The sequence below is a fragment of the Metopolophium dirhodum genome, chromosome 3 (genome assembly GCF_019925205.1).
Source record: "Metopolophium dirhodum isolate CAU chromosome 3, ASM1992520v1, whole genome shotgun sequence".
NCBI classification, from domain to species: domain Eukaryota; kingdom Metazoa; phylum Arthropoda; class Insecta; order Hemiptera; family Aphididae; genus Metopolophium; species Metopolophium dirhodum.
The window spans coordinates 8,146,321-8,163,211 of NC_083562.1; the positions used below are offsets into that span (position 1 = coordinate 8,146,321).

The following is a 16,891-nucleotide window of genomic DNA, read 5'->3' on the forward strand; positions in this document are numbered from 1 at the left end:
GCCTTTAAGACGCCTAATGTCGTTGGCCAATGCAGACCCTGCCTTCGACGATTTGCTTAATTATCAATGTATATATTTACAACATAAGTTATTGTCATCAGATAAATGTATTCTGTATTAATGTATAGTTGTATAGATTTAATATTTTTTTTCTCTCTTTTTTGTAAAGAATTCTGTTATCACAAATATGTATTGTTAATGACTAAGCCCATATAACTAATAAAATAAAATATAATTTCCTTTAATTTTGTATAATATTGTTGTCAAAAAATATTTTAAGAATTTATCAAAGTCCTTAGATATTCGTACATGTCGATATTATATTATATTATAATAATATTACAGTCGATAATAATCAATATTTTATCTCTTATTAGTTATTATACATAATATCTAGTTTACTACTTTAAAAAGATTTTTTCTAAACGGGCGTAAGGACTATAATCTTTCATATAAACTGGTAATATGTAAGAAATTAAGGAAATTAATCTTCTTCATCTTCATCTTCATCTTTTTCTTTTTCTTCATCCCCTTCTTCATCGTCTTTTTCTTTTTCTTCATCATCATCTCCTTCTTCTTCATCACTTTCTTCTTTCTTCCTTTTCGAGTTTTTTTTTTTAGATTTATTAGGTCTTTCTTCTTCTTCCTCTTCATCTCCTTCTCTCTCTTTTTCTTCTTCTTCTTCATCTCCTTCATTCTCTTTTTCTTCTTCTTCTTCATCTCCTCCATTCTCTTTTTCTTCTTCATCTTCTTCATCTTCTGCTTTCTTCTTTTTTTTGGATTTTTTTGGTCGTTCTTCTTCTTCTTCTTCTTCTTTTTCTTCTTCTTCTTCTTCTGATTCTTCCTCTGCTTTCTTCTTATTTGTACCTTTTTTTTTAGCTACATTTTTTTTTTTACTCTTCTTTTTTTTAGATTTTTTTGGTTTTTCTTCTTCTTCCTCTTCTTCTGCTTCTTCTGCTTCTTCTTCTTCATCTTCTTCGTTTCCATTGCCAATCTTCAATCTATTTGAAATCGATTTTAGTACATCTGGTAGAACTCCTTGATTTTGTCCCACATTTTTTAAATAATTAAATGAACTTGATATTGGCGATGTTATTGCTGAAGTTACTTTTTTGAAGAAATTTCCAAGTCTCTGTAATCTATTAGTCAATACATATTTCTGACCATTAAATGTAACTTCTTTCGGTAATGCTACGGTTACAGGATTTTTAACGGAATACATTCCTGTACCAAAACGAGGAAAAATGCTTGAAACTCCTGAAACTCCTGAAACAATACTCATACATCAACAACTACTGATTAAAATATAAAATAAACACTAAAATATTAAAACATGTAGCGATACTGTAACCTTCAAAACTTAGACATACCAACTTATTTTATTCGAGTTTATGTCTATTTATATATATTCATGGAGTTATTCATTTTACAGTTATTTTTAAGTTGTTTATGATATTTATTATTATTATATAAGTAATTTTATTTACCATTCTTTAACGGAACTCCCTGAGGTAACGATGACAATTTTGACTTTGAACTTCCAGATTGAGCAATTAATTGATTTAACAGATTAGGATTGTTTTGAAGCGCTGAAAAAATAAAATGTTTAAATGAGAGTATGTATTTATACACGCCTTTTCCGGGAACCCAAAATAACCCCACCCCTTCTTTTCAAATTTCACAATTAAACAATTTTTCATACCATAACAACTATTCAGCTCAATTCAAGAAATATATTTACTGAATAATATAATGATAGAAATGTACAATGGTATAATGCTCAATGCTCAAAACTTGTTACAAAATTACAATATAAAAAAAATCCTACGCGGGGCTATTATTCACTCTAATATTGAAAAGTTGGTAAGTGGGTGTCACTCTGCTGTACAGTAGGTAGGTAGGTAATGGCTGTAATGGATTGTGTTGAATTTTATATAAATTTTATAATATCATTGTATACGAAAACCGATTCTAAGCGGAAAAGGTTTGTCAGACTTTGATATTACTAAGTATATTTGATGATATTATTGTGATAATGGTAATTTATTTGATTATCAGGCATTAGTAAAATACATAGTAGGTCAAATTCTTTTTTTGCCAAAAAAAATTATATTTAAAAATGTCAATATGTCTATAAAATATAATAATATACCTACCTACTCCAAAAGTTGCATATAGGTACACACGAATAATATTTTTTAAATTACAACTAAATAACTAAAACCGTTTTCTTTAGTTTCAATATGTAATTTCGTTCAAAATTTGAACTTAAAATGTCTGTAAAAATGAACTGTGTATATATATTTTTATACTTTTTGGTTACAGTTTAAAGTATTCATGAGAATCCTTGATTTAAATTTTCATAAATTATAATTTTTTAACTGCAATAAATGTTGAACATTTTCGATATTAAGAGGAATATTGCATAATATTTTGAAAGCATTATTAATACAATATTGCATAATAATTGGAAAAATATATATTTTCAACTCAAAATAATTTGTCAAATTTCGTGATTTTGTCAAATATTTATCTTCAAAAGATCATACAAAATACCGTGGATTTACGCTCAACTTTTTTTTTAATTTCCACTGACAAAACTTATGAGAAACGTTGTTTTTAATTTTCTAGTATTTTGACCAGGCAAAAAAAAATTTTATCTATGGTAATTTATAAAATTAATATACCTAACTCAAAATTTCTTACGCCTATAAATAGCTCAAAAAATATCGCAATATTTCTAAAATTGTATGGTCTATAGAAACTGCAAATTTTAACATTCTAAAGTTACACTAAAAACAAAATTGATTTTTTTTCAAAAACTAGTTTTGTGTAAAAATGTCTGTTTTCCCTTAATTATTTGTTAGTTTTTTTCCTGACGCTTTTGAAAACCATTGGAGATTTTTACTTTTGACCTCCCCAAAGTACCGACTAGATTCAATTTCCTATCAAAAAAGTGTTGTTGAAGAAAATTGAACCATTTTTACTGTACCAAAAGGTGATGACAGACACAAAAAAAATACATCATTGTAAAATCAATACATTCGTCGCTCCGCTCAGAATCTAAAACGACAGTGTATAATAAATTTATTATTCAGAACGTAAAATTAACGTAATTTAATGCGTTAGTAAAAAAGAAACAATAGGTACATCATAAAGGGTATAACGTAAAATTCAAAAAACAAATTAATATAATTAAAATTGTAATACCTAGTTAGGTCCTAGTATTTATTATCAGACATCAGTGCTGTAATGGATCTATTTTTTTATCAATTATTATTTGGGTACAAAACATTATTTTAATACTACTAAAATATTACTTACCAAATAAGTTGTCATTAATTACATAAGTATAATTTGCTAGTTTTTTACCTACATAAAACATGTTAATAAGATTATAAGTACTATAAGTAATCTATTAGTTATGAAATATACTATACATCTTACATAATATACTATTGCATATAAGTAGTGAACAACTGGATATGGATACCAAATAAAAAAACTAGGTATTATTATTATAATTATAATTATTGGACCCTCTAAACCCATTAACAAATTACTGGATACGCTTTATTGTATCATAGAATTTATTAGAAAACAATATTAATATTAATAAATAATAATACATTTTTTAATAATTATTGTCATTGCATTTTAAATTATATAGGTTAATGTTGAAAATTATAATTTATAAACTGAAAAAATAAGCACAACTATTTTTTTATAAGTTGTACCTTCATTTAATTTGTCGTAGCTCTCTTCGGATACTTTTAATGAAATAGCTTGAAGTGATTGAATGCTTGTCAAAAGAGCTATGCAATTTAATGGATCTAAAAACAAAATAACCGACTGTTATAAATTAAAATAATATTTAAATAAACTAATAAATACAATTATTTTTGCTTAATGTTTCTTGTAATTTAAAAATTATACCAACTCAGTTATTTATCTACCATAACGTCCATAACTAATATATTGGTCACACATTTTTTTTCTGTAGTAAATTATTATTAACTGTAAATTTTTATTTCTTAATTTATTTAATTCAAGTAAATAAGAATTTATTTTTTTGTACTATAGATTATTATTATTATTGTTATAATATTGATATTTTTTTAGAACTGTCAAGAAAACTATTTGTAATTAAATATTAGATTACTATTTGTTCATTATATATCTACGATATTATAATTTATGACGTAATATATTACTATAGTGAGCGAACCAAAGTATAAAAATATGTAAAATAAACCAATGATGCAAGTATTTTTAAATAAACAAATATTATGTTTTTCAAATTCGAACATTATGACGTTGTTGCGTTGCCTACTTATGATGAATTTCGAAGTGTGGCTTCGTGTAATATTACAAAGTAAATAAAATATGAAACATAAGTAGACATTTATTAGACAATAATATTATATATTGTGTGATATCCTTATCTTGTTATATGTGTCTTATTTAAATGGTAAATTATTTTACTTACTCGGCGGAGAGAAACATTGTAGGAGCGGGCAGGTTAGAGTCCATAATAATGTCAAATAAATTATTTTGATTGACGTGCGTGTCATTGAAACGAGTATGTATTTGCTCTGTTTGGATACAAGTGTAACATTTAAGCAAAAAAGTTGATATTTTTATTACTATTAATATCGAGCTTTGTTAAACACTAAAAATATAATTACCATAAGTTCAGGTTACATTTTCTAAATGCTTTATTTGTTATAAAATGTATTGCAGTAGCGCAATTAATGAAAAATGACGACTGCAGATGTGTGTTTACTGGATTTTATGTTACACATAAAAAATATCATTATGCCTTTACACTACACATTACAGGAAAGTATACATTTAAATCGATTATAGGTTATAACTTATAAATATTAATCGTTTTTATAGGCATTTAATGTAAAAATATAACATTTATTGGTGTATAGTTATCAATTTTTTACTATTATCATTATTATTTATTACGTGTTGATTTAATGGTGACGGATCCGACGCCTTTTTAGTACAAAACTTGTATCATAAAAAAAACTTTCACAAGTCGTGAAATAGTCAGATTTTGATAATTGTTTTTTATTATTTTATTGATTAAGACTCTACGAAGATTAGATTGGACTTCGATAAAAACTATATTTTTAGAAGTGTAATAATTATCTAAATAATATGATATATTTTTGGGTATTTTTAAATTTATTTTTCTGACGTTGTTATAGTTAGTTTAAAAATCAGAGTCTAATGAAACCTGAAAAAAATTTCAAATAAAAAAATATGATCAAAATTCGACTATTCAATGAAGCATTGCGAATTTGCGCCCCCGCGCTATACCGACGTAGGTAATTAAAAGTCGCTAACCTTTCTGCCACTTAATAAATAGTTGGCTCCGACAGCCTTAAGTTAAACGCCGGTAAGCTCAAAATGTAAATAAAAATCAATAATCGAAGCAGTAGATTGAAAAAAAAAATAATTTAACCCTTGATGCAAGATAGCCTACAGGGATTATTTTGTCTCCGACACGTGAATACCTATAACTTTAGTAAGAAAAAATGATTTGATGTACATCTCCGCCAACGTAAAATGTATCGTTGCAGCCAATCTACTCAACCAAATATAATATAATCTTAACCGATTATTTATACTTACTGCTTTCGTATAATATTTAGTTGATCGTTTATCCATTTTTATGTAATCTAAGTTTATAAAAGTAAATAATGTAAATCCATCCAAATGGCCACTGTGACCATGGTTTATGTTCAACAATAATTATAAAAATCAAATTATTATGGGTACGTGAACTAATACATATACATTTGTTGTATAATTAATGTGGTGTGATTTGGTATGGATTGATGTTATTCGTATTTCGCTCCAACGATAAAATAATATTCTTTCTATAACTCGCGGATACACGATACTATATATATATATATATATTTAGCTAATCCTCGTTGACTGTGGCAATTTGGTTTCAAAATTGCAATTTACTAGCATTACAAGAATACAAATCACATAATTTAAATTATAACTTATAAGATTATTTACAATACGTACAATTAAGTTTTAAATAATTTTGCATATACGTTGGATATTTCTTGTGAATAGTATTATAATGATTCGATGTGGCACTGGTCGAGGGATTCGGACCGAATTTATTGTGTACATTATTAATCCAACGTATCACACGCAGCCGATGTACCTTACCTAACAGTCTAAAATGCATCAACTACCGTCATCATTCATCTAGTTCCCGTTAGAGGCATCCATTTGTATTAAATGCAAACATTGTTGAATTTACATTTTAGATTATTTACTTGAACTCCACATATACTAATGCAAATCATCGACTGTGTCGTTGAACATCGGCAAAATAAATATTTACCTTGAAAACCGAAACGATTATATAATAATGTATACAATGATAAATTCGGCGAATTCACACATAGATAAACCACGTAAGTATACATAATATACATATAGTGCCTAGGCCGATGAGTCGAAAACATTTTTTTAGGTAGTAAAGGTAAAAACTATGATTAACGGTTAATTCAAAAAGTATAGTACGGATGTAAAAAAATGGTTACTGATGGTATATTATATTGAAGGATCGCCTCGTTTTGCTAATTTTAGTGCGATCCAATGTTCTATATATGTATATATATTTTTTTTTTGTTACAATATTAATTTATTATACAATCTGTAAATTTATTTTTTACAATATTATTCTTATTATTCGTCGTTATTAAATTGCAAGCGAGTATAAATTATTACATTAAAAACATTCCGAGCGAAGCTTCACGGCAGTTGACTGTATTATTTAAACTGTATATTTACATATTGAAAACGAGACGACCATTCGCGATAATTCTCATCTCCATTGCTATTGCCGGTTTTAATATTACATTTTTTCAATATTTTTTTTTATAATATAATCCGCAATCTGTTTGGTACAATTAATAAAACAATAAGTGAAAGTGACGAATGATTTATTGCTTGAATGACGGATTTAAGAAGCTTTCCAGTGAAGGCACTTTGACAGTTACCTTATTCAATTACATTTCTTCCTATACACTTACAATAATAATATTATATACACATTTTTTTTTTCGTAAACTGATAATACCATAATATTATTATATTTTAGTGAAATGTAATGTTATAATAACCGAAATAATAAACCGACACATCCAGCTGCACGCAAGCTATTATTGTATTATTCATTTTAATTTGGAAGCAATTAATAACAATATTGACGAATTGTTACAATTATTTCGAGTAGGTGACGCAACATTTAGCCAAATATGGTCGGGATTTAGTCGGGAATAGATCTGATGTGAATTTTGCCATTTTGTCGTAATTTGGAAAACACAATAAATAATACAAAATAAATTATCTTTCAAGCAGATTAAAATGTTCAACTTGTATAATTCAATCACTATTCATAGCATGTAATCGTCAATTCATAAAAGCACTTTTCAATTTACCTGCAATTCAAACTGCGTTTAAATTATATACATACTATATATTATATGCACCACGTCACACAGTGTTGAACTCAATTATACCACTCCCCGAAGTGATCATCGAGCCCACTACAATAATAAAATATATTTTAACATTATTAAATAATAATATAATGTATAATATACAAAGTGGACGGTGCACGTAGAGTTTGAGCTTTTTCCCGCTGTCATTCCGCGCTCTGGGGAAAATGGCCTTTCGGTCGAGACACAACGGCCCACTCTGTAGATGCGTAAATCACGTGGGCAACATACGCACTGCCTCTGTGTTTTCATACAATTTTAAGGACAATGAGCGCACACCACCATCACCGAATAAACAAATTGATTGGCCTGAAAATTGCATTCCCCGCGTGCAGCCCCAGACACGACGAAATGATCCAACAACAAAATTCCACAGTATCGATTTGTCATCTACGTCACGAGTCACGACACTCGTGGCAAAAATTCAAAATAGTAAACAACCGCATACAAACACATATTATTATATTATATTGATTATTGGTACATTGTTATAATATATCTAACGTGACACTAAGATTATGACGATAAGGTTTTACTTGGCACAGACTGTGGCGACGAACACTCGGGTTATACCCATCCGTTTCGATGGAACCGTTACATTTTTAAAAAAAATTCAATCGATTGTAAATTACACTTCAGGGCCACTGATAAAACGCCTCAAATATCAAAAACGATTAGCGGACGACAAATCATACAAAGCCCATGACATAATATGAAAATACAAAATAAACATGGGTATACCAGAACGTACAGGATACATACTAGGGGGTTTACTCGTTTTTAACTTTGTGACGTTTCAAACCATCCGATACATGTCATGGAAATGTCTTGAATGGCTTGCTGCAAAAACGAGATAAGTCCACATTTCAAAAATTCGCATATTCACAAAATAAAATAAAAAACAAAAAGTTCCACAAGTTGGCGCAACAACCAGATTAGTCCGTTAGTTCAAGTATAGTATATTTTATAGTAAATGGACTTATCTGATTCTTGCTGCAAATAATTGTCACGTTTTAACATAATAACTAATAAGTAATAAGAAGTATGCATACACTATAGAACTTGATGAATGTCAAATAGTTTTATTTTATTTAAAATAGTGTAGTTAATTTTTTCATAAAAAAAAATAATGATAACTGTGGGGGTGAAACACATAAGGAAAATATATGACCATGTCGGTCGAAGTTCTTTACATTTTTATAAAATGTATAAAGAAATATAGAAAAACCAAAAATGTAAATACACTTCCGGTATCTTTTATAGTAATTTAAAGTTGCAAGTACTTAAGTATAACTTTCAAAAAAAATGTTCAACCTTAACAGTAATTTTTCAACTAAGGACTTTAGATACATTTTTTTGTTTTGTTTAAGTAAATATCTAGACTCCACTGAATTTGAATTGAAGTTTTCAAAATTAAATATTTCACAAAAGTGGCTGATTATAGTTCAAATGTTGATTATAACTTATAAACTTAAAATTGGCCAATATAAACGGCGGAGACTTCTGGAATATTAAAATTTTGTGATAATAATATACTGTTTTATTTTTGAATAAAAAGATCCATCACAACAGCAGTAAAAATCTATATATCTGAATCGTATGGCACGATAATATTATGAAAAAAAACTTAATTTTACCGTCCAATACATATTTTATTAGTGTAATGAGAGTTCAACAGATATCGAGTGTTACCTACAAAAGTCAAAAATTAGATAAAATTCTAAAAAATTTTATTATTTTAATGAAAATATTTCCATTTTAGAATGTATTTGTCAGTAAACACTGTCGTTTTTAATGGTTGTCTGTCTGTATCTCATTTTGTAAATTGTCAACATTTTTTTACAAACAACGCACTTCTGATGACAACTACGAGTACTTGTGTTTTTTATGAAGAACCTTGAGTTATTAATTATATTTTTGAAACAGGCATGACATTGTTTTTTATTCAGAAATTATTATAATATTTTGTACCAAAAATATTATTATTTATATTAACGTTCTACAATTTATGAACCTTTCAACTATACGTTATAGTTTAAAAATTAATGTGAAACATTTAAAAGACAATTAAGACAATAAATTATTAATTTAAAAACTAAAATTATATTATTACATATTATTTATGTGCAAAATTTGTAATAATGTCCTAATATTAATTTGATGCTTATTTTATTGTAAAAATTGGTACCTATAAAAATACAAAAATATTTATTTTTTAACTATATTAATTATTATATTATTATTATTATTATTATTATTATTATTATAGTGATTGCAGTGTACTATGAAGGTAATTAAAATTAATTTTCTCGCTATAACTAAAAAAAAAATTAAATTAAATAACAATTATGAGTTATTCCGTTTTTTTCTATACAGCTAGACTAATATTAACATACTTACCTTATTTTAATAAATATTATAGTAGTTACATTGAAAATATCAAACGTGTAATTTGTGCGTATATGTTATACGTATACGAATGTAGATAAGAATTGGAGTTGAAGCTAATTATTAGATGCCAGAGCTGCATGAATATCAAATTAATCGTATTAAGTAATTATATTTTATAATATTATAATAAACTTAAAAAAAAATTGATCGTAAGAGTTATGCATACGTATATTGTAAGAGCCAAGATGTGTCTTATAAGTTATAGTTAATTCGAAACATTTAAAAATCATTTTATACAAAATAAGTTACATATAATATATTATGTACTATACTATATTATAGTTCAATAGTTGTAATATTTAAATAATTTATAATATTGTATTATCTCAGATATGACCTCTATATGTTAAGCGTATTTAGATGTATTTAGAAGTTTATGTACAATTAATTCCACGTTTGATAAAGGTTATCGATTTTTCATAAAGCACATAATTTAAACTTATTGAGTACAGTTGATCAGAGTCAATGAATTAAATTATTTTGTAACTATTTTCATCAATTAATAAAACTGATCGTAATTTTATTATATAAAATAATAGTATTCATTTTAGCGACAAAAGAAAAAAATGTTTTATTATATTTTTGTGAAATTTCAAAAAATATAATTTTTTTTAAAGCTTCAATATTGTTTTTATTCTTTGCAGTATTGTTATAAAATGATAGGTATCTATTTTTATTTTACTTATAATTACTTAAACAAATCATCTAAACTTTTTTTATTAGTCTTCTTTTTCTTATTATCTTCTTCATCACTGTCACTATCATCATCGTCCTCGTCACTCTCTTCTTTCTTTTTACTGTTTTTAGCGTTTTTACCCTTTATAGCTGTTTTTTTCTTTCCTTTTGCATTGCTTTCCTCATCGCTTTCTTCGTCGCTTTCTTCGGAACTTCCTTCTTCGCTTTCTTCTTCGCTTTCTTCATCGCTTTCTTCATCACTATTTTCTTCACTAGTTTTTTTTTTTGCTTTTGTTTTGCTTTTTCTTAAACGGAATTGTAAAACCAAATTTATTTTGAATACCATTTTTACTATTACTTTTTACCAATGCATCTTTTAGTACTCTTATAGCTTTTAACTCTCTGGTTATCGAAGGACAAAACACATTCAAAACTTTTTCCCAGAAAAAATTTTTTATTCCTCTCCACGCCGTGTGAAATGCATAACGACTTTTAGACACCTCGAGCATCTTCCGATTCTTATATCTTGTTTTTAATGCATTTACAACTACCGAATAAAGCTGTTTTGTCCCAAGGCGATTGTCAAATGGCTTAACTTTTAAAGAATCTGAAATGTAGACATACAGTTCAAATATTGAATATCAATATATTATGTATTATGTAATGTTAGTAAGTATATTGAACATCAAATCAACTTCGATTTTAATTTGGTTAACTTCAACTTGCGTGAATTAGATATGAAGAGTCGATGAGCTAGAAATACTTTATTCACTAACACAAATATTTTTGAGCCAATGTAATTCGAAATTCGATTTAAAATTATTATTAACAATCATTGTGAATAAAACGTTAAATAATTTATAAATTATATACCTACTCTATAACAATAATTATTTTTATGTTAATTGTTAATTAAATATAATTCTGTTACAATAAACCTAAAAGTATTATTATAGTTTTATATTAGTTTTATATTATTAATTAATATTATAAATAGTCAATTAAATAGAAGTAATATGTAAATATCTGCACCGAGTTTCGCAAAAATTATTTGAAGTTATTCAAACGACAGACACTTGTGATCTATTCAATGCTACAAGGTATAGTTATATCGAAGTTGTTGAATTATCGGAACATAGAAACAAATTCATAATTGTATTGTTATTTTTTGATTTCCATGTGAAATATTGCCACGTTATAATATGTAGATATAAACTCTATTACTAACCTCTAATGTATATTTTTTCTCCATTTGTTACGGACAAGAAGTTTATGATGAAAATCAATAAAAATAAATAAACGCACCGTCCATCCATTGGTAAAAATATTTTTGTGTTTAAGATACGTTGTATAAAAAATATATCATACTTTAACTATGAAATTAACCACCGTCGATATTTTTTACTCGCTTAAACCCACGGTGGGTGGATTTATTTTGGTAATTATTCTGCTAATTGTTTAGCAAGTCAATTTGTTGTCGTATTGTTACAATGACGCGACGTACGCAAGTGTAAAATAATATAATTGACGGTTTTTGTTTACAATAATAAACATAAGTTCACATGTAATTGCATTTTTTTTTTCAAAATTATTTTTAATAAAAATACTCATAGTCTTTTAACGGTTTCACGTTAAACCTGCAGTAATTGGACATGTGTTTTATGAACGGTTATTGTGTCCAATTGGACGATTTAGATCTCTATTTGTCTGAGTTCCAAGAAAATAATGGCTAAACTTGTATGCGAATCGGACTACCTCATTTTTAGCTTAGCAGTGTAGCTTAGGCTCAGAACGCAATTATTACGAACGATCAACGATGATCAAATACTTTTTGCATATTATATTAAATGGTTTCAGCAGTCGGCGCCTTCACTAATAATAACCCGCAATAAGCTCATATATCGTGTTCAAGACGAGCGATCGACGTCACGTAATCATCATTATTCATGATTACTGTTACGAATTTAATATTATAGCATTCAGCGTTCATTATACATAATATATATATATATATATTAAACCTAGTGGTTGACCGTAGACATGCCCTCTGGTTGCAGGATTATGTATTCGGTGTGCCTTTTTGGCATGGATTCCATTAAACAGAAACAGACCACCTAACCACACTATAATTTACGCATCCGCAACTCAATATAAATTATATAATTCGCCTCCGATTCCTAAAAGTCTTATACTGGCTGATAATAAACGTATAAGTATTTTGGTTGATTAATTTTCTGGTCGTATTTTTGTAAATCGACTGGGAACATATTATTATAATAACATTTTTTTCCAAAATAAAATCACGCCATCGTAAATAGGTTAGTAATATAATATTATATATGATATATAATATTCTAGCTGGACACGGCAATGCGTTGCTATTGCTAGGTTTTTGTGATTATGCTAGCAGTATATTATCAGGCTGGGTTAGGTGCATCAAAGTGTACAGTTTAACTCTAAAGTATCAAAAAATGGTTCACTGAGACCGTGGTTCGAAATCTATACTTTCTGTACTAAAATACATAAGCTTAACGCATTAATAATAATAATAATTATTATTATTATTGAAACCAATAGCAACCGTTTATAAACAAAAATCATAAAAATAATAATAATAATAATCCCAAAATTTCTTATTTACCTTTTTTCGAGACAAAATGTAACCTATATTCTTATCCAAGGTCTAATCCATCTCTGTACCAAATTTCATCGCAATCGGATGAACGGTTTAAGAATGCATAAAGGACACAGTAAGACGCAATCACTTTTTGTCTTTTATATATTATATAGATATATTTTGCTAGTAGTTAACCTGAAACCACCAATTTAAAAAATACATTTTTTTTTATATATATAATATTATAATACATAGTAAGTAATTAATATGACTACAAAACTAAAAAATTAGACAATTGAAATACCTACTATCAGGAGTGAATAGTTTATACTGAATAGGCTTGTATATAGGCTCCATAATTATTATTATTATCCATAATGATTATAAAATTATTTATTAATAAGGTCTATCGAGTGCATTTATTTCATTATTTGATAATTAAATAGAGTTATTTAAATATAATATACACCCAGCGAAAATAAATTGTAAATATAACTTTAATATTTACCATCCAAATACGATTTACAAACGAGCCAAGGTAATACTGCCGGGGTAGAGCCGCAGACGAGCTTTACTATTTTTCAAACTTGTTAAATTGGAGACGTCGAGTCTGTTGTAACACATTAACCATATAAATGGTCTTGGTCGTAGAACACTAATAATGTCGTATACTGGTCAAATTCCAAAATTGTGGTTATCATTCTGCATGGCAAAAAAATCTAACTGTTGTTCAATAATATTATAATATATTATATATTTTAGCATTTCAATAATAAATAAATTATGAGAACACGGCGTAATAGATAGGCAATTTAGCTACATCACGTTCATTTTTCCGATACTCCTTTCCCTCAGTAATATGTTTACGCTCTGCATAAGTGGCGACAGTACTATGCAGTAATATGGAGATTGGAGATGTTACGTTCGTGTGATCAGGTGATGTTATACTGATATATTATGAGGTATGGCGTTAATGAGTTTAAAATTTCTAACGTAGTTCAGTAGTGAGCGTAACTTTTGACGTAACCATAATATATTACGTATACCAACTTTATAATATACCAACTATGGGTTACTCGAAGAGTTTTTTTTTTTACTGGAATTTAACTCAAAACATGACGAGTCATCTTAGTATCATAGTAAATATAATACGTTACTTGAAAAAAAAATCGTTTTATTACATAGATAAAAAATAACATTTTTTAATGGGATGTCAGCGCAATATTCGTTTTCTCTCTCGGACCCACATGATGAGACGCCTTAGAACACCCATATAGATGAAACGCATTCATGTAAAATAGTTTGTTTTATATTTTTTGATTAATTTAAGAAAAAAAAATGAAAAACTGGAAAAAAAATAATCAAGCACACAATAAATATAATATAGTAATAATATTATAATTTATAATAATTATTAAATGCCATGTTTCCGGCAAAAAATAAATCAACGTTCCGTAATACTAGTAGTCAAATAAATAAGTTTAACAGCAACATCAAAAAACATATCATGAATTAATATAGGTGCGTACTGCATATAGTTATATGAGCTTACAGTCCATGTGCGATCAGAGTCGTTCTCCATATGCAATGATTTATCATTGAATTCAAATTTAACACATCCACAACAGTGATCTACTCAATTACGTGGTAAACTCGACACTTACTGTACAGCAAAATGGTTACTTACTTTCCCCCCTTTTTTTTAACATAAAATTAATTTACCATTTTGTATTGTTTGCGATATAATTGTTATATTTTATACCTAATGATTAAATGGGATGTTTTACTGAGTTCGAATAAAAATTGTTTTAGTAACAAAAAATAAAACTGTTGACTATATTATGTTAATTAATTTACAATTAATTTACTGACTTAAGCTATAAAAATCACAAATTGACTGGCCCAGTTTCGGATCTTATAAAGACAACTATATAATTAGGTAGATATATCATACAAGTCTAAAAATAAATTCGATGACAAAATATGAGTCACTTTTTTAACGACACTGCAAAAGTCAATAGGACATATAGAGGACTACACAATACACAAGTCTATAGTATATTATATGTATATATACTTGGGGTGGGGTTGGACGATAACGTCAGCGCTATAGCACATAATATTTTTATGATGACGAGACGTTCTCTTTTTCTTTGTTCAAACCCAATTAACTGTAGTGTATATAGTATATAGGCACATACAGCATCTTCATCGATCGGTTTTGCTAGGAGAGAGGTTCAACGGCCAATGGCGATCGAAAAATATAGTTATTTATTACGAATCAGCCATCAAAAACATTAATAGTTCGCAGCTCGAAAGTCAGGCTATTATGAGCCATGTTTAAATACCTTTTTTAATTTAATCATGTTTTATATGTTCAAATTTTAATGACGTAAAGTAATTCTTGTATAACTATGTATAATATAATATATACTATAATATTATTATCACATATGCATATTATTATCTGATAATCTAGAGTACATTAATAATTAAATAATTATAAAGCAATTGAGTATTTTAATCATACGGTATCATTAGTATATTAGACATTAGTCATTAGATAGCATTTATCGATTTTATGACGCATTAGCTATAATATAGTAGACACATTAGTGTATACATATTTTATGGAAAGTCTTTAAAACTATATTATTTATAAATTAATAAATTTTTTTCCTGAGGTATGAAAAGTTCGCCTATCCCATATTGTCCCTACTAGTATTTAAAAAAATAAATATATTTCAACATTTAATTCAAATAAATATTTTTATAATTAAGTATTATTAGAATAGTTATGCATTCAAATAATTTCAAACATAAGAGTATAAAATGCCAAAAAAAAAATTAAAAAAATATTGTTATAAAAAGTTTTAAATACAACTTTGACTTTAATATTATTTCTATTAAAGATAACAGTGCCTAATTGACGTTATCTAAAACAAAAATAAGTCCGTTACATTAATTTTATATATAGACTAGTTTTAATAAAAATATTTTGGAAAACCACAGATAATATTATTTTAACATAAAGCACATTATTTTTGTCAAAAGTTTTTTTTTAACAAAAGTTAAAACACAAAATATTTAAAATAAAAGTTGTATTTATATATTCTTTGATATATGAATCCTATTAAGAATTTGTGGTTGCGGTTATCCAGTCTTTAGAGCATCCCCATAACAAAAAATGTATAGCATTAAGATAACGATGACGTCTGTCTTTTTTAAAACACTCTACTGTTAGGCCCTTTTAGGCATTTACTAGATTATGGATCTCAGTACTCTGGAGTTTGGATCCTTGTATCCTTCTTCTGACCATCTTATGATTGACCGTGTTTAGAGAATGTCTTGTCGTACTGCTCCCTTCATTCATAATATCCCCATGTCCGACTAATGACTACGTGACAATCAGTTTAGTGCTCGATTTATCTAGTCTTGCCGATCACAGTATCACGGCCAAGCGTCAATTCCTCTCCAAAAGTTCCTTTCTAATTATATATTGATACCCTTCATTAGTTGTAATCACCAGATACTGCCTAATACACAACGTATATTATTATGGGTGTGGCAACCTCGTCCCTTCCAGCCATCGTTTGGTTTG

The 16,891-nt window shown here is 27.3% G+C and overlaps 2 protein-coding genes across 4 annotated transcripts; both read right to left on the reverse strand.

The window, feature by feature from the left end:
- Positions 1 to 213: 213 nt before the first annotated feature.
- Positions 214 to 6,224, reverse strand: LOC132941087 (histone-lysine N-methyltransferase, H3 lysine-79 specific-like). Of its 3 annotated transcripts, none has more exons than XM_061008963.1 (6): positions 6,058 to 6,224; positions 4,689 to 4,785; positions 4,490 to 4,595; positions 3,738 to 3,833; positions 1,488 to 1,589; positions 214 to 1,266 (listed from the first exon to the last, which is right to left on the reverse strand). In XM_061008963.1, exons 2-6 carry the CDS (start codon positions 4,689 to 4,691, stop codon positions 485 to 487), a joined length of 1,089 nt encoding a protein of 362 aa, XP_060864946.1. In that variant the 5' UTR covers positions 4,692 to 4,785; positions 6,058 to 6,224; the 3' UTR covers positions 214 to 484. The 3 variants fall into 3 exon arrangements, with proteins under 3 accessions (XP_060864946.1, XP_060864945.1, XP_060864947.1); XM_061008962.1 differs by having other exon boundaries at positions 4,689 to 4,829; XM_061008964.1 differs by lacking the exon at positions 4,689 to 4,785 and having other exon boundaries at positions 6,058 to 6,223.
- A 3,960-nt stretch (positions 6,225 to 10,184) lies between these two features.
- On the reverse strand, positions 10,185 to 12,078 carry LOC132941416 (probable ATP-dependent RNA helicase ddx52). Its single transcript, XM_061009460.1, is given in 3 exon segments — positions 10,185 to 10,965; positions 10,967 to 11,280; positions 11,902 to 12,078. Coding segments are annotated over 3 exon segments (681 nt in total). The 5' UTR covers positions 11,990 to 12,078; the 3' UTR covers positions 10,185 to 10,686.
- Positions 12,079 to 16,891: the final 4,813 nt, after the last annotated feature.

Excerpts from the sequence above, each read along its gene's own strand:
- LOC132941087 (XM_061008963.1), bottom strand. Across the intron at positions 3,834-4,489 it reads ACAATGTTTCTCTCCGCCGA|ATCCATTAAATTGCATAGCT; the intron begins GTAAGTAAAATA and ends TTTTGTTTTTAG. Across the intron at positions 1,590-3,737 it reads CTACGACAAATTAAATGAAG|CGCTTCAAAACAATCCTAAT; the intron begins GTACAACTTATA and ends TTATTTTTTCAG.